This window comes from Scyliorhinus torazame, chromosome 19 (assembly GCF_047496885.1).
Source record: "Scyliorhinus torazame isolate Kashiwa2021f chromosome 19, sScyTor2.1, whole genome shotgun sequence".
Classification (NCBI taxonomy): domain Eukaryota; kingdom Metazoa; phylum Chordata; class Chondrichthyes; order Carcharhiniformes; family Scyliorhinidae; genus Scyliorhinus; species Scyliorhinus torazame.
The window spans coordinates 93,057,191-93,080,153 of NC_092725.1; the positions used below are offsets into that span (position 1 = coordinate 93,057,191).

The window sequence follows — 22,963 nt, forward strand, 5'->3', positions numbered from 1 at the left end:
TGATGCTGCGAATTAGATATGTTAATGTGTCATACTTTGAATAAAAGAATAATCCGTTTTGACATTGTGTATCCGTTTCTTCTTTTCAGAGAGGAAATAAATCATTAAGACCACTGCTGTTTTGGATATTGCAAGGGTTGTAATAGGATAAACCCATTCAACTTGGATACAAGAAAATGATCAGATGCCTCTTGCAGTGATGAATCAAACTTTCCATTCTTTCAGACAAGGCAAATCTAAGCTGCCAGATAGGTTTCTGCAGGAGGTCCATTAATGCTAAGGTTTCTGCAGGAGGTCCATTAATGCTAAGGGATATAAACTCAGGTGTACCAGTTTCGCACCTGCCTCAGATTAGACTTCTCTCGTTGGCTTTGGGTTTCTATGCAAACTGTCTTTGACTCCTGAGGTGGAACTAGTGCAAGAATGATCATTTCTGTTCACACTGCTCTCTTTATTTCTGTGCTATTCTCTGTAGAGTTCTCCATTTCGTCTGCTGTGGGGCAGTTGGAAGAAAGCAAGGTGCCACAGAATGACCTTAACCGAGAAATGTTGGCGAGTGTCGGTCTACCAGAGAAACGGAGGTCTTCTGGCTCGTTCAAACCTTACCAACTTCTGCAACTGGTCAAGGTAAACCCAGAAGTCTGTAAATTATCACAATAAATTATCTCTTAAAATATGTAACTGTTTATTTCATTTCCTAAAAAAGGTGTTCATTCTGCCTTAAAATGTGTAAGACAAATTGCTTAAAATCAATTTGTATTATCAGCAGTACGAAGTTTCAAGAAGACCAACATGTCTGGGAAGTTAGTGGGAAAAAACAGCACCTCTCTCTCTTCCAATGAGGGGTTTGGTGGTGTCAGTAAGGAAATTGTTTCCATTGACAGAAGGGTCATTCACCCATCAAGTCAATGTTGACTTTTTTGAAAGATCCATCTAATTAGTCCAAATGCCCAACACTTTCCCCACAGCCTCTGTGAATGTCTTCTTTTCAAGTATTTATTGAAAGTTATTATTGAATCTGCCTCCACTGTCCTTTCAAGCGGCACATTCCAGATTATGACAACTTGTTGCAGTATTTTTATTCTCATTTTCCCCACTGGTCCTTTGGTTACTGACCTTCCAGTTACTGACCTTCTGATTACTGACTCTCCTGAAAGCAGTTTGTCCTTATTTACTCTACCATATCATTGTAACTTTGAACACTGCTATTAAATCTCCTCTTAACTCCCACTGATAGAAGGAGAACAATCCCAATTTCTCTAGCTTCGCCACCTAACTGAAGTCCCTCTTATGAGCCTTTAAGGTCCCCCTTGAAGCTTCCCAATCTCTCTCTGCAATTAAAACACTGCTTAAAATGAATTTCTTTAACCAATCATTTGTTCGGCTATCATAATGTCTCCATCTTTGTCTTGATGTCCATTTTTGTAGGTTTATGCGTTCATGAAACAGCCGTGGGATGTTTTACTATGTTAAAGGTGCTAGAAAATTGCAATTTGTTATGGTTATGAAGATCCACTCTTGTTTCCTGTTCAGGATTTAGGTTTTAGCATAGACCCCAAATTTCTTCAACGTCCTTTTCTGTCCGCTAGCCAGAGGCTATTCAAACTACCTTTGACCTTGAATGAGCCAATGAAAGAGCCACAGTACTTCTCGGCCAAGAGGACTGGTGCATCTCAAGAATCCAACCAGTTGGACCAGTTTGAGATGACAGATGCACAGCGAGTCACTAATGACGGAGAAAATGGGGCTGTGCTTCCTGTGGGCAGAAGAGATTTTGACAGTAAGTCTTTGGCATGTTGGTACAGTTGTTGAGTTGCAATCTGCAATTATGGAGGGTGGAGTGGGGGGGGGGGGGGGGGGGGGGGGGAAAGAGAGGGGCAAGTTGTGGAATGATATTTATTGAGCTGTTTGCATTGACTTTTAATTTTTATGTCTGTGAATTTTCTTCCTTTATGCTTTACCCATTGAGGTCGGGGGCCAAATTGTTCAGTAGTTTTATCTAGCTATGGTTCACTGGAGTAACAGCATGGTAGCACAGTGGGTAGCACTGTTGCTTCACAGCTCCAGAACATAGAACACAGAACATTACAGCGCAGTACAGGCCCTTCTGCCCGCGATGTTGCGCCGACCTGTGAAACCACTCTAAAGCCCATCTACACTATTCCCTTATCATCCATATGTCTATTCAATGACCATTTGAATGCCCTTAGTGTTGACGAGTCCACTACTGTTGCAGGCAGGGCATTCCATACCCTTACTACTCTCTGAGTAAAGAACCTACCTCTGACATCTGTCCTATATCTATCTCCCCTCAATTTAAAGCTATGTCCCCTCATGCTAGACATCACCATCCGAGGAAAAAGGCTCTCACTGTCCACCCTATCCAATCCTCTGATCATCTTGTATGCCTCAATTAAGTCACCTCTTAACCTTCTTCTCTCTAACGAAAACAGCCTCAAGTCCCTCAGCCTTCCCTCATAAGATCTTCCCTCCATACCAGGCAACATTCTGGTAAATCTCCTCTGCACCCTTTCCAATGCTTCCACATACTTCCTATAATGCAGACCCGATGGGCTGAATGGCCTCCTTCTGCACTGTAAATTCTATGATTCTAACCAGCTCCAGAACATCTTTTTTCTAGACCAGTCCTGCTGCTCAAAACAATGAATCTCCAGAACTACTGCGTAAAACAATTTGCCAAAGCCGATTACATAATTTAATATGTTTTTGGTACAAATGCCAGAAGATGATGAGCTCAAGACCCTGTGGTTGAACTCAAGTGCATAATCTTGGTTGGTGAGCTAATGCAGTGCTGGAGGGAGTGTTGCACAAGGTCAGAAGTGTCATTTTTTTGGATACGGCATTAAAATCTGAAACCTCGCAAGTCTGCCCCAGTCAAAGTTCGGAACTGGCTGTATGTCACATCCCCACTTGGAGAATACAGCTGCTGGTTAATTGGCTTCCACATTTGACTGCATGACAATGATAACCAAGCTACAGAATAAATTGCTGATAAAATGCATTGTGACACATCGGAGATAGGCAAATTCAGCAAGATATGAAAAAAAAAACTTGCATTTACACAGCTCTTTTCACCCACTCGGGGCATTTCCAAAGTAACTCACGCTACTATTGTTGGAACATAAAAAACAGAGCAGCCAACTTATCCACAGCATTCACAACAGTAATAGGGTAACGTGCAGATAATCTGTTTTAGCCTTGTTGGCCAAGGGTAAATATTGACAGGACACCAGGCAGAACTCCCTGTTCTTTTTCAAAATAGTGCCATGGGATCTTTCATATGTTTCACATCTGATAGGGACCTTGATTTAACATATCATCTGAGAGACGGCATCTCCAAAATGGAACAAAGGAATAGGAGGCCATTCAGCCCCTCAAGCCAGTTCTATCATTCAATTTGATTATGATTGATCTGTATCTTAAGTCCATCTACACGACTTAATAACTTTTATACCCAACAAAAGTCTATGAATCTTGGTTTTGAAAGTTTTAATCGATCCCCTAGCCTCAAGAGTTTTATTTGTGTATGTGTGCGCGTATGTGTGTTTGGGGGTGGGGGTGGGGGGTGTTCCCTTTGTGTGAAGAAAGGTATACTGACATCACCCTTTAACAGTCTAGCTATAATTTTAAGGTTATGCCTTCTGCTTCTGGATTCTCCTCTTTAATCATCTTAAACATTTCAATTAGCTTCCCTTAATCTTCAAAATTCAAGAAAACACAAATGCAGTATTATGATCTCATAATTTAGCCCTTTTAAACCTGGTATCATTCTGGTGAATCTAAATGCAGTATTGCACAGGAGTGTCAACCTTGAGCTTTACCAAGGTGTCACAGCTTCAGCTCATGAATTACATCAGTGTCTCGGAGTCAGAAGAACATGGGTCCAAATCCACAAAAAGATACAGCACCATCTTATCAAAGAACGGTGGAAAAGACTCTCATTCTACATGTAATTAAATGTTCTTTTCTTTACCACAGTGCTACGATGTATGCTTGGAAGAGTGTACCGACCCTGCTGGCAAAACTGACCATCTCCTTACAGCTACCAGATTCTTGCAGAAACTTAAATACCTGGTATCCGATTAATGCAACTGTGTATTCATAGGTGATTGAAACCGTGCATTTGGTCCTTCATGCGATTTATTCTCCATAGCTTTAACAGTGAAACCTTTAATAAAACTGTTCATTATTGAACTTGTGACAGTCACTGTATTTTAAAAATGATTAAAGTATTGAATGTAACTGCCAGAACTTTGCATGTGCCGTGCATTTTGAAAATAATTTCACATCAACTGGTTGATGGATTTAACATTTGAAACATGTATCTTGTCCAGTTTTGAAAGTAGAAAAAAAAAATATTAAACCCGAAAGAAATTTGTGAGCTTTGATTGTCCAGGAATTAGCTTATTTTTGGCCTTAGTTTTGACTTCTTTGAAAGTTTTCCCCCTTTTCCCCTGCACTGTGACAGGTGTCACAAAAATACGTTCAGGTGGTAAATTCTCACAGTCCAGATTGGCGCCCAATTCCGCCCGTTTCCGCTTTGTCACCTTTCTGCTGCCTTTTGGATTCCCAATTTCTGCATTCCCAGCTGTCCGGAGAATCGCTGCTTGTCCTCGTTTGCTCGTGGATTCCGCTTCTGTGGGTTTTGCTGCTAATGTTTGTCTGGATTCACCTTGTTGAACAGGATGGCAAAGATGAGAGAAGCATAATTCAGACCACAGCAGAGAAATTACGAACTTAAATTATAAAAGGTATTTTTGGAATATATTACACTTCCTCAGTCTAACCTCTTCAAAAGATCAAGGCATTTTCTACACCTCCCAAAACTGGAAGAAATCAGTCAGCGGTGCAGTATTTGACACACCGACCCTCAACTTACCCAGCATTTCGAATTAGTCCTACAAATGTTTCCTTTGGGGCAGCACGGTGGCGCAGTGGTTAGCATTGCTGCCTCACGGCGCCGAGGTCCCAGGTTCGATCCCGGCTCTGGGTCACTGTCCGTGTGGAGTTTGCACATTCTCCCAGTGTTTGCGTGGGTTTCACCCCCACAACCCAAAGATGTGCAGGTTAAGTGGATTGGCCACACTAAATTGCCCCTTAATTGGTAAAAGTTAATTGGGTACTCTAAATTATTTTTTTTTTAAAAAACAAATGTTTCCTTTAAGTTTATACGCAACTCTCAATTTTTGAATTCAGAATGCGAGATTACAGCAACTCGCTGCATTAAAAAGGCATGTTTTCTCATCTCCTCCCTGTTTTTTCCCCGAGCTCTAGAATTCTCCTCCTTTAAAATACTCCTTAAAATCCATCTTTGTCCAAGCATTCCGTCCCCTGCCCGAATATCTGCTTTGGCGACTCAGTTTTAATTTCTTTCTGATGATGCTGCTGAAGCACCTTGAGATATCGTCCTAGGATGAGGTGCTGTACAACCACTCGGATTCCTGTACCTCCCGAGTTTGTGCTCCAGGACCACACCTAGAAGAGCATTGCCAGGGACTAATTACTCCTGTGCGAGGAAGAACTTCCTAACATCAAGCCTCAATTGGCCTTTTACCAGTTTGTTTCCCCATGTTCCCTTGCATAACAGTCATCATTTAGCTACTCCTATTTCATTATTTGATACAACTGGAGGTGGGAGGTGGGGGTGGAACTCCCATCCACTGCCTTCAAGTCTGCAGAGTCTGACATTTCCAGCACTAACATTCTGCACCACATTGACATTTCCCTATTGCTTGGGTAAATTAATAATAATAATAATCGCTATTGTCACAAGTAGGCTTCAATGAAGTTACTGTGCAAAGCCCCTAGTCGCCAAATTCCGGTGCCTGTTCGGGGAGGCGGTACGGGAATTGATCCTGCGCTGCTGGCCTGGTTCTGCATTACAAGCCAACTGTTTAGCCCACTGTGCTAAACCAGACCCAATTGCTACAAAACAAAAACCCAAAATGCTATATGTATAATAAACAAAGAACAAAGAACAAAGAAATGTACAGCACAGGAACAGGCCCTTCGGCCCTCCAAGCCCGTGCCGACCATACTGCCCGACTAAACTACAATCTTCTACACTTCCTGGGTCCGTATCCTTCTATTCCCATCCTATTCATATATTTGTCAAGATGCCCCTTAAATGTCCCTATCGTCCCTGCCTCCACTACCTCCTCCGGTAGTGAGTTCCAGGCACCCACTACCCTCTGCGTAAAAAACTTGCCTCGTACATCTACTCTAAACTTTGCCCCTCTCACCTTAAACCTATGCCCCCTAGTAATTGACCCCTCTACCCTGGGGAAAAGCCTCTGACTATCCACTCTGTCTATGCCCCTCATAATTTTGTATACCTCTATCAGGTCGCCCCTCAACCTCCTTCGTTCCAGTGAGAACAAACCGAGTTTATTCAATCGCTCCTCATAGCTTATGCCCTCCATACCAGGCAACATTCTGGTAAATCTCTTCTGCACCCTCTCTAAAGCCTCCACATCCTTCTGGTAGTGTGGCGACCAGAATTGAACACTATACTCCAAGTGTGGCCTAACTAAGGTTCTATACAGCTGCAACATGACTTGCCAATTCTTATACTCAATGCCCCGGCCAATGAAGGCAAGCATGCCGTATGCCTTCTTGACTACCTTCTCCACCTGTGTAGCCCCTTTCAGTGATCTGTGGACCTGTACTCCTAGATCTCTTTGACTTTCAATACTCTTGAGGGTTCTACCGTTCACTGTATATTCCCTACCTGCATTAGCCCTTCCAAAATGCATTACCTCACATTTGTCCAGGTTAAACTCCATCTGCCATCTCTCCGCCCAAGTCTCCAGACAATCTAAATCCTGCTGTATCCTCAGACAGTCCTCATCGCTATCCGCAATTCCACCAACCTTTGTGTCGTCTGCAAACTTACTAATCAGACCAGTTACATTTTCCTCCAAATCATTTATATATACTACAAAGAGCAAAGGTCCCAGCACTGATCCCTGTGGAACACCACTGGTCACAGCCCTCCAATTAGAAAAGCATCCCTCCATTGCTACCCTCTGCCTTCTATGGCCTAGCCAGTTCTGTATCCACCTTGCCAATAGGGTTAGTTAGTCTAGCTCTTGCATCATACGATATTGCACAGGATGGGCTGGAAAGGATGGTGGGAGGAAAAGGTTCAATTTCAGAATCCACTATCCACTCAGGAGGCCACCCGTCAGTTTCCCCAGTGATAAGACCATAAGCATAGGAACAGAATTAGGCCATTTGGCCCATCGGGTCTGCTCCGCCATTCAGTCGTGGCTGATATGTTTCTCATCCCCATTCTCTTGCCTTCTCCCCATAACCCCATATCCCTTATTAATCAAGAACCTATCTGTCTCAGTCTTAAAGGCACTCAGTGATTTGGCCTCCACAGCCTCCTGCGGCAAAGAGTTCCACAGATTCACCACCCTCTGGCTGAAGAAATTTCTCCTCATCTCAGTTTTAAAGGATCGTCCCTTCAGTCTGAGGCTGTGCCCTCAGGTTCTACTTTACCTTACTAGTGGAAACATCTCCACATCCACTCCATCTACGCCTTGATAATTACATTGTATCTACACAGTACCAGGTCTCTCAGCTCATTGCCAATGTTTTTCTGCCGCATAAGAGTCTCTCCTGACCCTACATTATCTAAATTCATCAACATATCTTCTATTTCTTTCTAAATAAATAGATAAAAGCAAATTTATTTAGCTGGAATCTGAAACCAAAGAGAAAATGCTGGAAAATCTCAGCAGTTCTGACAGCATCTGTAGGGAGACAAAAGAGCTAACGTTTCCAGTCTAGATGACCCTTTCTTTCTCCTGCATGTGTTATCCAGCTTCACATTTCTATATGGATCACCTCAACCACTCACTGTGGTAGTGAGTACCATATCCCTACCACTCTCTGGTTTAAAGAAGTTTTGCTCGCATTTCTTACTGGATTTAGTAGCAATAGATAATAGAGTACACTAAAATACCAATCCAAGAGTCTTCCCGTGATTGAAAGACAAGCGACTGGCAACAAGTAATGTTCCCATTAAAAGTTAATTGTTCTGTACATTCAATTTTTCCAACATGCTTAAACTTTTTGCAAGGTATTTATCATGGAACATGGCTTGTGTGACATCTTCCAGGCTACTGCACAGATGCACACTGAGCAGGAACATTAGTCATAAGCATCAAAACCTCTTTCTATTCTCTTTCACTTTGCATCATATTTCAAGATTTCAATATTCTCAAATAGACAGTAATAATGGTACTCTAATTTTATTGGTAAACTCCCCACAGTGCTGTCCATAGGCAATTGGCGAATAACTTGCTTTAGATATTCAAGTTGGTGACAAGAGAAACTCATTCTACACAACCTCCTAGTGGTCATAATTTGCAACTACACTGACAGTTGGCAGAGCAAAATTGAAAGGGAGGTGCTGGCATAGTGGGTGTGATCGAATGGCCACACTGCGCCTGAAAAGCAGCACGCCACAGCGCAACATGGCCGGTAGAAGCCGGGAGACCCAGCTCCCGGGATCTACCCAGCTCGCAACGCCTCGTAAGATCTAACACAATCTTGCAAAATGTTGCAATGTAAATCCCACCCATTGTGGGCGGGATCACATTTGGCAAATCTGTCTATTAGAACAAGACAGCTTGTCTCACTGTAATATGCAGTATGCCTTTTGTACCGCATGGCATCCTGGCACTGCTGGTGTCCCTGTACATCCTGGCACTACCAGCCTGGCACTGGAGGTGCCCAATTGGCACTGCCAGCTGGCAGGGGCACTGCCAGAGTACCTGGTTGGCACTGCCAAAGTGCCTAACTAGCATTTTTCACAGGCTGCCGGTCGGGCTGGGAATGCCCTACGCCGGTATTGGGGGGAATGCTGGGGGACACCCTCATAGTGAGTAGGGGCTTCAGGGACAGTCAAGGGCTCCAGAGATCAGGACGCCAGTTCCGGCAAACGGAGCTCCTCAGTGCAGCAAATGGGGCTACGTGGGCCCTTGGCCGCGCGTTCCCCACCGAGTCCATTATCTAACCTGAGTGCTGTTTGATTGTGTTGTGTTTCAGTGTTGAGAGTGCCAGGAAACACGCGGCTAAATGCGCTCGCTATGGGACTTTGATCCCATTTAGTTAAATCGCACCCAGCAACTTGCAATGGTCAGTGATGACATGAAGTGATGGCAACAAGCAAAGTTTGTGGATAACAAGCGTTATGCTATGAAAGGCTTATGATAAGAGATATATTTGTCTTGCTACCTACCTTCAGTAGGTGCATCATCACAGAAGATGGTTAGAACTGGATTCGATCCAGGTTGCACACAAGTTGGAGTCTGGCTGACGCTGGGATAGTTGGGAGATTCATAGTTTGCTGCAGAATCTGCCTTGTACGTACAAGAGAACTGTGACTTGATCAAAGTATTCTTCACCTGGAAAAATAGATATTGAAATACAATCTCGTGAGTGGAACTAAGCACGTAATCGATGTGTTCCAACATAGATTTAGTTCAAAATATTTTTGAGATCAACTATGAAAATTAAATCCGGTATTTGTTTACTGAGTTCAAACAGGACAGAAATTACATGATTGGTACTGTTTTGCACCTAATCTATATTTTACTCGGAAACAGTTTAATCAGTTCAAAATAAAATTCATTCCAAGTCTAGCAAAGCCGATGTAAAACCTTTGCTGGAGGCCAAACTTGGAATACCGTGTGAAGTTAGGCTTGAAATGCTCTACCATTCCCTGAAAGGGTACTGACAACCACTGACTTCTTTGTTGGTCCATGGTTGTACTTGTCAAAATACTACAGTGGTTAGTTAGCCTTTGCCTTCTGGAGATTGCTGACCAGGAAACCCTCCCACTTTAGCATCTGCCATTGGTGTGTGTTGGAATGATTTCCAGGATGACACTCAACCTGTTTGGCCACGTTAGGAACACACCTTCCTTGCCCTTCAAGTGCTGGAGTGGGACTTGAACCCAGAGCTTCTGGGTTAGAAGTAGGACACGATTCACTTCACCACAAGACCTCCTTAGGCTTCATGCTACAGGAATTATATTGAGAAGGTGGAACGCACAATTATTGGGATACCGTCTACATAAAGAAATACAAATATAAAGACAGACTTGAAAAATTAAGGCTTTGCATTTTAGAATATGATCAATTGAAAGAAATATTTTAAAGTGTTTAAATGACGGAGCAGAGTTGATAGAAACATATAGGTGGGGAATGCAGATGACCATATATGATCAGTCAGTATGGTTGCATCTACTCGAGCAGACAGGTTATAATTTAAAATCATATCCATAAAACACATTTCTGACAGGGCAGCGCTGCCTCAGTGCTGCCCCTCCGACCCCTCCAATCGTGCAGCACTCCCTCGGTGCTGCCCCTCGGACTATGCAGCGCTCCCTCAGTGACAGCCCAGTTTAAGTGGTCTAGTCTCTGGAGTGGGTCTTGGACTCAGTCTTCTGAAGCAAGCTGACAGACAAGGTTGAAGAAGTCAGGGAGGAATAATACATCACAGTGACAATCCCAAAGGATATAATTGGTGACTGACTAGGACATTCTTAGCAATGGCAATAATGGATTATTCACATTGGCAACACACACACAAAGAATTTAGCAAATTAAAGCCAAGAAATAAATCTGACCAAAATAAATCTTCAATAAAGTATGGTAGGATACACACAAGAACATTTGACCAAAAGTAAAGCTATGAAAATTCTCTCTCCATACACACAGGATTAATAAACCGTCCAGAAATTCTTCTATTTTCTTCCAAAATAAAAGTCAAATGCATCAGTCAACCTTGAGATGAATATATGCAATCATGCACAGCAGAATTTAACGTCACCTTTGCCAGATTGTCTTCCTGGATCTTTTCCTGAATGCGATGGAGTAAGGGTTTTGGAGATAAGCCACATGATTGCTTTGGAGACCTAGTATTAAAATGATTTGAAAGGTTTAATTCCAAAATGGTTAGCAAGGATGCCCAGCCTAGCATTGACGTGCCAATAATCAGATGCATTGCAATTAGAGAAGCAAAATGGGTCATTTTCTCACAGAAGGGAATGGTGAAGAGGGAGTGTTGGGGGAAAGAAAAGATCAAAAGATGAAATTGTCACGGAGGTGTGCTTAACACGGTGGCACAGTGGCAGTGGTTAGCACTGCTGCCTCACAGCTCCAGGGTCCCAGGTTCAATTCCAGCCTCGGGTGACTGTGTGGAATTTGCATTTTCTCCCGTATCTGCGAGAGTTTCCTCTGGGTGCTCCGGTTTCCTCCCACAGTCCAAAGATGTTGGTGGATTGGCCATGCTAAATTGCCCCTTAGTGTCAAAAAGGCTGGGGGGGGGGGGGGTGTTGCTGGGTCACAGGGATAGGGTGGAGGTGTGGGCTTAAACAGGATGCTCTTTGCAAAGGCCGGGACTGCAAAGGCCTGCGGCACAACAGAAATTCATCCCAAGGAGGAGGAAATATGCTAAAGGGGAGGACAAGGCATGAAATGAAATGAATGAAATGAAATGAAATGAAAATGAAATGAAATGAAAATCGCTTACTGTCACGAGTAGGCTTCAAATGAAGTTACTGTGAAAAGCCCCTAGTCGCCACATTTCCGGCGCCTGTTCGGGGAGGCTGTTACGGGAATTGAACCGTGCTGCTGGCCTGTCTTGGTCTGCTTTCAAAGCCAGCGATTTAGCCCTATGCTAAACAGCATCCATGACTGACGAGAGAAGTCAAGGGCAGCGTAAAGGCTAACGAAAAAGCATACAAAGTGGCGAGCATTAGTGGGAAACCAGACGATTGGGAAGCCTTTAAAAGCGAGTAGAGGACAACTAAAAAAGCAAAAAGGGGGGGGAGAAGATGAGTACGAGTGTAAGCTAGCAAGTAATATAAAGGAAGATAGGAAGAGATTTTTTCAATATGTAAAAGGTAAGAGAGGGGCAAAAATAGACATTGGACCACTAGAAAATGTGGCTGGAGAAGTAATAATAGGAAACAAAGAAATGGTAGACGAACTGAATAGTTACTTTGCATCAGTCTTTGCGGTGGAAGACACCAGTGGGATGCCAGAGCTCCAAGAGAACTAGGGGGCAGAGGGGAGTGCAGTGACCATTACTAACGAGAAGGTTCTGGGGAAACTGATAAGTCACCTGGACCGGATGGACTACACCCCAGGGTCCTAAAAGTGATAGCTGAGGAAATTGTGGAGGCATTGGTGATGATCTTTCAGGAATCACTGGAGGCAGGAAGGGTCCCAGAGGACTGGAAGGTGGCTAATGTAACACCACTGTTTAAGAAGGGAGGGAGGCAGAAGACGGGAAATTATAGGCCTGTTAGCCTGACTTCAGTCATTGGTAAGATTTTACAGTCTGTTATTAAAGATGAGATCGCGAAGCACTTGGAAGTGTATGGTAAAATAGGACTGAGTCAGCACGGCTTTGTCAAAGGGAGGTTGCGTCTGACAAATCTGTTAGAGTTCTTTGAGGAGGTAACAAGCAAGTTAGACAAAGGAAGACCTGTGGACATGATTTATTTAGATTTCCAGAAGGTCTTTGACAAGGTGCCGCATAGGAGATTGTTAAATAAGTTAAGAGCTCATGGTGTTCAGGGTAAGATGGATAGAGGATTGGCTGACTGGCAGAGAGAGGGGATAAAGGGGTCTTTTTCAGGATGGCAGCCAGTGAATAGTGGTGTGCCTCAGGGGTCTGTGCTGGGGCCACAGCTTTTTACAATATACAGTAATGATCTGGAAGAAGGTACTGAAGACACTGTTGCTAAGTTTGCAGACGATACAAAGATCTGTAGAGGGACAGGTAGTATTGAGGAAGCAAGGGGGCTGCAGAAGGACTTGGACAAACTAGGGGAGTGGGCAATGAAGTGGCAAATGAAATACAACGTGGAAAAGTGTGAGGTTATGCACTTTGGAAGGAGGAATCTGGGCACAGACTATTTTCTAAATGGGGAAATTCTTCGGAAAGCAGAAGCACAAAGGGACTTGGGAGTCCTTGTTCACGATTCTCTTAAGGTTAATGTGCAGGTTCAGTCAGCAGTTAAGAAGGCAAATGCAATGTTAGCATTCATGTCAAGAGGGCTAGAATACAACAACAGGGATGTACTTCTGAGACTGTATAAGGCTCTGGTCAGACCCCATTTGGAGTATTGTGAGCAGTTTTGGGCCCCATATCTAAGGAAGGATGTGCTGGCCTTGGAAAGGGTCCAGAGGAGGTTCACAAGAATGATCCCCGGAATGAAGAACTTGTCGTATGAGGAACGTTTGAGGACTCTGGGTCTGTGCTTGTTGGAGTTTAGAAGGATGAGAGGGGTTCTTATTGAAACGTACAAGATACTGTGAGCCCTGGATGGAGTGGACGTGGAGAGGATGTTTCCACTTGTAGGAAAAACTAGAACCAGAGGACACCATCTCAGATTAAAGGGACGATCCTTTAAAACAGAGATGAGAAGGAATTTCTTCAGCCAGAGGGTGGTGAATCTGTGGAACGCTTTGCCGCAGAAGGCTGTGGAGGCCAATTCACTGAGACAGAGATAGATAGGTTCTTGATTAATAAGGGGATCAGGGGTTATGGGGAGAAGTCAGGAGAATGGGGATGAGAAAATATCAGCCATGATTGAATGGCGGAGCAGACTCGATGGGCCGAGTGGCCTAATTCTGCTCCTATGTCTAATGGTGCAAACTCAATGGGCCAAATGGCCTTGTTCTGCACTGTAAATTCTACAATTCTATCGTTATCCCTCCCCCCACCTCAGTGCTATTAAAACTGAACAGTATTTTAGAGACAATCTCATAAATGTCACCATTGATGAAAACACATTCCTTTTTGTAGTGCCATTAAAGTAGTAAACTGTCCCAAAGTGCCTCACACAAACATGAAGCAGACAATCCAGAATCAAAGTGGAGATACTAGGGCAGGTGACTTAATGTTGGTCTTAAGGAGTGTCTCAAAAGAGAGACAGAGAGGTTAGGGAGAGCATTCCAGAGTTTAAGGCCTAGGCAGCTGAAGGCAGGGCCGCCAATGGTGGAGTGAGGAAAGTGGGGAATGTGCAAGAGACTGGAATTGGAGGAGCACAAAGATCAAGAAGTGTTGTGGGGCAGGAGCTGTTGCAGAGCTGGGGAGGGATTGAAAACAATAACAGGGGTGATGGGCGAACAGGATTTGATGCAAGTTAGCTAACGGGCAGCAGAGGTTTGGATAAGATAAGGTTTATAGAGGGAGCATTGTGTAGGTCATCTTGGAGGGCATTGGAATAGTCAATTCAAGAGATACCAAAGGCATGGATGGCTTCAATTGAGAAACTAACACAAGGGCTCAATGTACTGTTGACATTTTCAGGAATGTCATAGGAATTACAGCACAAAGTGTTTTACCTTTGTGCTTCCAATATTCTCAATGAAATGACAAATCATTCAATGTCCCAACGTAAAACGTGCAAAAGGTCCTTCTTATTTCACTAGTTACCCATTCTGCTCATTCCTCCTACACTTTACAATTATTTCTAGGTTCATCCATGGATATTTTAAGGCTGATTCTGCAAAACCACTGGGAAAACACTACACGGGAGCATAGCGTTCCAGTATTTATCCTGTAACATTCTCACAGCATGAGAATATATCATAACTCTAATGAACAAGTGGTTCAAGATGGCAATATGTTATGTGCTCTTCAGTACTTCATTAGACTATTAAACGTCAACTGTGGCACAGTCACCTCAAAAGTCATGAAGGTTTGTGGTTCAAATCTCACACCAGAGATGTGGGGCCAGGTGTTATGGGATGAGGGTGTTGCTCTCTCTCCCCCGTTACAAAAGTGACGCACATAAAAGGAGCCACCTCATAGTGATAACACACCACCAGTGCCCTAGACAAGCAGAGATTGTGACTTCCTCCCTTTACGGCCAGGACATCCTGCCCTTGAGAGCTGCCAACCCATCTAATTGGCCGGCAGCTCTGGTAGTCCCAGAACTCAGTGGGGGGGTACTGCCGCTTTTGGCGCCTGTCCGCCGACCATCCCATAGGATGCCAGTGGGTTGCCGTTGCAACATGGCAGCAATCCTAATTGACAAATGTGAAATCCAGCCCGGAAACACATACTGTAGGCTGACTCTCCCAGTTGGGGAGTGAGGGAGTACTGCACAATCAGAGGAAACATCTTTCGGATGAGACAATGGGCATGTCTGTTCTCCAGGGTAGATGTAAAAGATCCCATGGCACTAGTTTGACAAGCAGGGAAGTTATCTCCAATATCTTGGCCAATTCTTCTCCCTCAACCAACATATTGGGTCATTATCACATTGCTGTTTGTGGGAGCTTGCTGTGCGCAGATTGCCGCATGTGCTTCCTTTATAACAACAGTGACAACACTTCATAAATAGGCTGAAAGTGCTTTGGGACACAATGTTCTTTCTTTATTAATTAAACTTTGACTGAAATATATTTCACTTCATACCTGAACAGGGTCAGCATGCATGGTATTCCAATCATGTCAGTATGTTGTTCAGTTCCATAGAGCAGCTCAGCCTTGCCGTTGCTGGGTAGGTTAGCTGCTTCTTCATCTAGTAGAGCTATAAATGCTTTCACAGTGCTCCTACCGCCATAAGCAGTGGCATGGTTGATAGCATGAACTTTAGGCTAAAAATTAAATTTTTAAAAAACCCAAAAAATATTAATCAAAAGGAAATAATAAGACCAATGGCAGAATGAAACAGCACAAAAAGAGGCCATTTGGCCCATCATGTTTGTGCTAGTTCTTTGCTCGAGCAATTCTAATCAGTCCCACTCTCCTACCCCCACCGCTCTTTCCCCAGAGCCCCGCAAATGTTCCTTTTCAAACATTTAGTCAACTATTACTATTGAAACCACTTCCACTGACCTCTCAGGCAGCAAGTCACAATTTCCAAAAAGTTCTCCGAGTCTCCCCTCTAGTTCTCTTGTCAATTACCTGACTATCCAATGTTTTTTTTCCATGTGGTTTTCCACATTTGTTGATATTTACATTTATTTTGGACTTCAGCGTGGCAAAACACAGGTCACTCAGTAAATTTGTTAAATACAGGTCACTCAATAAATTAATTTTGACGTTAATGGACTGTCATGTCAACAAATTAAGCAGCTATTCAAGTTCTGCAATGTCTCAAAAACAGATTGAAGGGGTTTTAAATTATGAAGAGATGGTGTATATGAAAACTGCCCTTTCATACTGGTCAAGGGGTTTAGAATGAAGGCAATTGGATTCAAGTTTAAATATAAAAGATTTAGAAGAGAGAGCAAGAGACAGCGTTTCTTAATGCACTCCGAAACCTCCTTCCTTAAAACTTATACATCCCCCTGATTATTATTTCCATTAACTGCAATAAAATCCCATCAGCATTGTGTTGGGGCTGAGGGTCTAGTTAAACATAATCACATCACTTCTGCTTTTTTGTCAATCACTATCTTCATAGAATTGCAATTGAAATGGCAAAAACTTTAAAAGCAAAACTAAAACCGAAACTGAAATCAGTTTGAAACACCCAATACAGGAGGTTTTTAACTATACAAAATACATTTTAAAGTTTATTTAGAGCGAATAAAGTTTTCATGTGGTAACAGTGAAGTATCCTATGAAAAATTTGAAAGTCAATGATGCAACTTACATATAGGACAAGAGGTGTTGCTAAATGACTTTAAAGATCTTTTCAAGTAATTTGGTTTATCTTTGTTGTATAAATAGGAAATACATTTATCTAAAAAGTCAGACTGTGTCACTAATCAGGGGATTATCTCTAATTCCTAGGTTACATGGATCGTATTTAAAAAAACAGGAGTGATGATCTGAAGCAAAGCAGTGGGAGATTTGAACACAAAGGATCATCACCCGTGCAGGACTGATGTTGGTCGTAATTTCATCTGTGGACTTGTGCAGAGAGTCAACAGCGTTATTAATCCTCACTGTTAGTTCTTGTGAGACCTCTTCGGCGGCCAGATAGAATGGACTCTCGCTGCTTCGACCTTTCAACAGTCGCCTTCTGATGGTGGCCAGGATCTGCTGCCCTGCAACACTGAAAACAAAGACAGTTAACCATTGGTTGCTCTTCCAGAGCATTTCCCCACATTCTGTAAACAGGAGGGAGATAGAGAACCTAGTGGCATGGTGTAACGACAACACTCTCTCTCTCAATGTCAGCAAAACCAAGGAGCAGGTCATGGACTTCAGGAAGCAAAGTATCATACGCACCTGTTACTGCATCAGCGGGACTGAGGTGGAGATGGTTAACAGCTTCAAATTCCCAGGGGTACACATCACCAACAATCTGGCCTGGTCCACCCACATCGACGCTACGGCCAAGAAAGCACAACAGCGTCTATACTTCCTCAGGAAACTAAGGAAATTCAGCATGTCCACATTGACTCTTACCAATTTTTACAAATGAACCATAGAAAGCATCCTATCTGGCTACTACCACAGCCTGGTATGGCAACTGCTCGGCCCAAGTCCATAAGAAATGAGAGAGTCATGAACATAGTCCAATCCATCACGCAAAACCGCCTCCCATCCATTGACTCTGTCTACACCTCCCGCTGCCTTGGGATAGTAGGCAGCATAATCAAAGACCCCACCACCCAGCTTATTCTCTCTTCCAACCTCTTCCATCAGGCAGGAGGTACAAAAGTCTGAGAACACGCACTAACAGGTACAAAAACAGCTTCTATCAGACTGTTACCAGACTCCTGAATGACCCTCTTATGGACTGAACTGATCTCTTCACACATCTTATCTACGGAGTAGTACTACACTCCGTGTGCTTTACCCAATGCCTGTGTCTATGTATTTACATTGTATATTTATGTATGTCCTATGTTTTTACATGTATGGAACGATCGGTCTGGGCTGTACGCAGAACAATACATTTCATTGTACCTTGGTACACGTGGCAATAAATCAAATCAAATCATCCAAAAACACAGCTGTCCCTTTTCTAACTCACACCGAGTCACATTCACCCATCATCACGATGCTCGCTGTCTACATTGATTCTCAGTTAATAATTATCTTAAATTGAAAACTCAAATTCTGGTTTTAAAATCATGGAACACAGAACATACAGTGCAGAAGGAGGCCATTCAGCCCATCGCGTCTGCACCGACCCACTCAAGGCCTTACTTCCACCCTATCCCCGTAACCCAATAACCCATCCTAACCTTTTTGGACGCTAAGGGCAATTTATCATGGCCAATCCACCTAACCTGCACGTCTTTGGACTGTGGGAAGAAACCGGAGCACACGGAGGAAACCCACGCAGACAAGGGGAGAACGTGTAGACTCCGCACAGACAGTGACCCAGCGGGGAATCGAAACTGGGACCCTGGTGCTGTGAAGCCACAGTGCTAGCCACTTGTGTACCGTGCTGCACTAATTGCTCCATGACTTTACCCTTTCCTAACTTGGTAATATCGACTAGCCTTACAACCCTCCGAAATCACTGTTTCTCCGCAACTCTGTCCTCTTAAGCGGGAAATAAAATTGGGAATAAAAAGCTGGTAATAGTAATGTTGACCATAGAAGAACTGGGTTGTCATTAAACAATCCATCTGATTCACCAATGCCCCGTTAGGGGAGGAAATCTGACATCCTTACCTAGTTTGGCCTACATGCAACGTCAAATCTACAGCAATGTGATTGACTCTTAACTGACCTCTGAAGCGACCTAGCAAGCCACTCAGTTTTATTAAACCACTCATGAAATGAAAAAATATATAACCAGTCAAACCACCTGGCAATCACCTGGGTACTGGACTCAACAAAGGCATAACCCATCCTCACCTCCATCTGGGGGCTTGTACCAAAATTGGGAGAGCTGTCTCACAGACGAAACAAGCAACAGCTTGATATATTCATACTCAAGGAATCATACCTTACAGATAATGTTCCATACACCACCATCACCATCCCTGGGTATGTCCTGTCACACTTCTGATTGCCACCTGCTGCTCTTCCTCAGCTGATGAATCAGTACTCCTCCATGTTGAATACCACTTGGTGGAGGCACTGAGGGTAGCAAGGGTGCAGAATGAGCTTCAATGTTCATCATCAACAGTGGCTCAATCACACTACTGAAGACCAGGCTGTCTGAATCCTGGAAGAATGTCTGCCAGGCTGGGTGTGGGACAGGTGGTGAGGAAACCACACAAGGGAAAAACCTACTTGATTTAACCTTCACGTAAATGCCCATTGTTATTGGTAAGGGTGATCACACAATCTTTGTGGAAATTAAGTTCCATCTTTGGGCGGGGGAAATCCTCCATTGTTTTGTGTGGCACTACCACCATACAAAATGGATAGATTCAGACCAGACCCAACAACACAAGACTGGGCATCCATGAGGCATTAGAGGTTACCAGCAACAACATAATCATAAACAATCATAATCTGTATTCTCATGGCCTGGCATTTCCCCCACTCTATCATTAACACCAAGTAAATGGGGATCAATCCTGGTTCAGTGAAGAATGCAGGAGGACACCAGGCATACCTAAAAATGAGGTATCAACCTGGTGAAGCTACAACACAGGACTTCATGCTAAATAGCAGAAACAGCATGCGACAGACAAGGCTAAGTGATTCCATATCTAACAGATCAGAGCAAAACTGGGCTTGTAATCCCCTGGAATGTTGAAGGTGAAGGGATTATTTGATTGGGGTTTATTAGGATTTGCTTGGGTGGATAGAAAAGTAAATTTTCCATTGATAGCGAGAAGTCTGGGATAAGGGAACATAATATTAGAACCAGACCAACCCATTCAGAACATAGAACATACAGTGCAGAAGGATGCCATTGGGCCCATTGGGTCTGCACCGACCCACTTAGGCCCTCACTTCCACCCTATCCCCATAAACCCAATAACCCCTCCTAACCTTTTTGGACATTACGGGCAATTTATCATGGTCAATCCACCTAACCTGCATGTCTTTGGACTGTAGGAGGAAACTGGAGCACCCGGAGGAAACCCACGCAGACACGGGGAGAACGTGCAGTCACAGACAGAGGGGAATCAAATCTGGGACCCTGGCGCTGTGAAGCCACAGTGCTATCCACTTGTGCTACCCACAAAAAGAAGAAAAGTTTAGATACACTTACGTGGAGAGTGGTGATACTCTCCCACAGGATGCTAGCTTTATTAATAATTTAGAATCTGAAATTGATGGATTTTTATTCCACAAGAGTAGAAAGAATAAGCAAGGCTGATGGATGAAGTTTGGATAAAGATCAGCCATGACCTCACTGAATACCAGGACAGGCCCAAGGGGCTGGATGGAATCCCATGTTCCAAAACTTGTGCTTTGATCGTTTCTTTTTGGCTTCAGTTAAATTTACTCTCATTTCCATCATTTCTTCCCTTTACAAACCTAAACCTGCTGCCGCTGTTCTGGAACTGGCAAGAAAGATAGAGAGAGTGCGCAAGAGAGAGAGCCAGAAAGAGAGATAGACGGGGGGGGGGGGGGGGGGGAGATAGTTTTGGAAAGAGATAGACAGAGGCACAGAGAGGAGGGGGGGGGGGAGATAGTTTTGGAGAGAGCTCCTCCCCACCAACCCCACCCCCTCAACACCCACACAGTACACACCCAGCCCAATCGCACACAAGCACAAAATGCCAGCTTGGCACCTTGGCAGTGACCATGCCAGCTGGCAGTGTCAACTGGCTCATTGGCCATGCCAGGCTGGCACTACCAGGGCACCACCCTGCCCAACAGTATAGTCTAAACAGGAGAGACATCCACTTATTGGCAATTGTATATAAATTATAGAGACAATGATCTGGCCATCATAATATAGTCTATTTGTTGCAGAGAAAGATTTGGTATACCTAATAATGGTCAACAGGCAAGACATAGTATAAATAAAATAATGACGATCCAAACAATTAAAAACCTGTTTATTTGCATTTGGGAAAAGTAGAAGTTGGTTTGGAAAAGGGCATTAAACTACAGCCTGACAGAGCTGGACCCTGACCTCATGACATTGAAGACATTTGGCCAATTCCAAATTGTGTAATAATTGATAGATTATAAAAATAAACCAAATGCAAGGCTCGCTGACAGATTTTGCTGATGTCCCTCAGCATTACTCGGAATTCAGGGCAATGCCACAGTGCTGATCATTTAAAGAGAAATGAAAATATAACAAACGAGTTTGCCAAACAAAACAGTGTAGCTGAAGATAGTCCAAACACTGGCAGCATGGTGATGAAAGGTCCCAGCGCTCACCCCATCCCAGCTTCCCAGTGAGAACTCCCTAAAGTTACGGCCTCATTTTCCAAGTTGAAAGTGAATTAGATGGGCCTCCTACACTGTTCTTGGCCCCCTGCATTGTTCGAATGAAGCTGAAGGAACAGCACCTCATCTTTCGATTAGGCACTTCACAACCTTCCGGACTCGACATTAAATTCAATCATTTCAGATTCTAATCTCTGCTTCCTTTTTTTCAGACAGCAGCTTTTGCTAATAATCCTGCTGTTGCCATTTACACCTCGTCTAGACATAGCTTTTGTTTCTTTACTTGTCTTGTTACCACCCCTCTTCGACATGCATCATCTTTTTTGCCATTTAATCTCTCTTACCTTCCACCCGATCACAGAATCCACACACCCTCTCCTGGTGTGGGCAGTCTGCTCTTGAAGGCAGGTTGTACCTTAAAGCGAAACTGCACCAAAATATTACGACAACATAAATTATTGCAAAGTCAACACTGAGGCAGAGAGAGGCTACTATCGTGAGGTATGCAACACTACAGGATTCATGGTGCAGATGGGCAGGAAGAGAAAATACAACGTTCTGCAGAGCACCAGGAGTCCCTCAAGAATCACCCTCAGAAGTAGTGAGGACAGGGGGCCTGGAAGATCAATACCCAGAGTCTGGATCTGGCAACCTGATGGCAATGGCACAAGAAACTTAATTACCTCATTCAAGGTGGTCAATGTGATGTGAAGATGCATTCACTGATATTTCCTATAGATCACATCACCAACCTGTCACACTTATGAATACACCACAACACAATCATTCACCAAGCTGCAGTCCCTGAGATTGTCCACCTCACCCTCACACACTTATCAATACTGCCAGCCTCACACATCAGCCTCACACCCACCCCTCACTGTTTTTAAATTATTTTATGGGATGTGGTGTAACTGGCAAGGCCAGCATTTGCCCCCCCATCCCTAATTGCCCTTGAATTGAGCAACCTGCTAGACCATTTCAGAGGGTTGAGAGTCAACCAGTGCAGTAGTAACATGGTGTCACATGTGGGCCAGACAGGGAAGGACAGCAGATTTCCTTCCCTAAACAACATCAGTGAACCAGGTGGGCTTTTACGACAATTGACACTGGGTTTCAGGTTCATGATTACTGAGATTAACTTTTAATTCCAGTGTTTATTAATTGAATTTGAAGCCAGAACACTAAACTGGGGCTCTGGGCTACTGGTCCACAAAATCACAGAATCTTTTCAGTGCAGGAGGAGGCCATTCAGTTCACAGAGTCTGCACTGCCTCTCTGAAAGAGCATTCCACCTAGACCCACTTCCCTTCTTTATCCTCATAACCTTGCACAGTATTGTTTCAGATCCCAGACAAATTTGTGCATATCTTTCCACTGTTTAGTCAGAGTAGGAATGTCAGGATAGATAGGATGAATGCGTGGCTCGAGAGATGGTGCAAGAGGGAGGGATTCAAATTCCTGGGTCATTGGAACCGGTTCTGGGGGAGATGGGACCAGTACAAATTGGACGGTCTGCACCTGGGCACGATGGGAACCGATGTCCTGGGCGGGGGGGGGGGGGTGTTTGCTAGAGCTGTTGGGGAGAGTTTAAACTAATGTGGCAGGGGGATGGGAACCGATGCAGGAAGTTGGAAGGTAGTAAAACAGGGACAGAAACAAAAGGCAGTAAGGGGGAAAG

At 43.8% G+C, this 22,963-nt stretch overlaps 2 protein-coding genes across 3 annotated transcripts in view; one reads left to right on the forward strand and one right to left on the reverse strand.

Annotated features, from left to right (window-relative positions):
• Window positions 1-337: 337 nt before the first annotated feature.
• On the forward strand, window positions 338-4,272 carry pmch (pro-melanin-concentrating hormone). The gene is made up of 3 exons (XM_072484777.1): window positions 338-627; window positions 1,534-1,780; window positions 4,000-4,272. Exons 1-3 carry the CDS (start codon window positions 424-426, stop codon window positions 4,047-4,049), a joined length of 501 nt encoding a protein of 166 aa, XP_072340878.1. The 5' UTR covers window positions 338-423; the 3' UTR covers window positions 4,050-4,272.
• parpbp (PARP1 binding protein) overlaps window positions 4,144-22,963 on the reverse strand; it is a 66,507-nt gene continuing 47,687 nt past the window's right edge. For both annotated transcript variants that reach the window (XM_072484773.1, XM_072484774.1), the window contains exons 7-11: window positions 16,885-17,068; window positions 15,478-15,659; window positions 10,870-10,954; window positions 9,275-9,440; window positions 4,144-4,693 (exon numbers count right to left, since the gene is read on the reverse strand). In XM_072484773.1, the coding sequence (XP_072340874.1) occupies window positions 4,380-4,693; window positions 9,275-9,440; window positions 10,870-10,954; window positions 15,478-15,659; window positions 16,885-17,068 (931 nt within the window). In that variant the 3' untranslated portion in view covers window positions 4,144-4,379. The remainder of the gene's footprint in view (window positions 4,694-9,274; window positions 9,441-10,869; window positions 10,955-15,477; window positions 15,660-16,884; window positions 17,069-22,963) is intronic.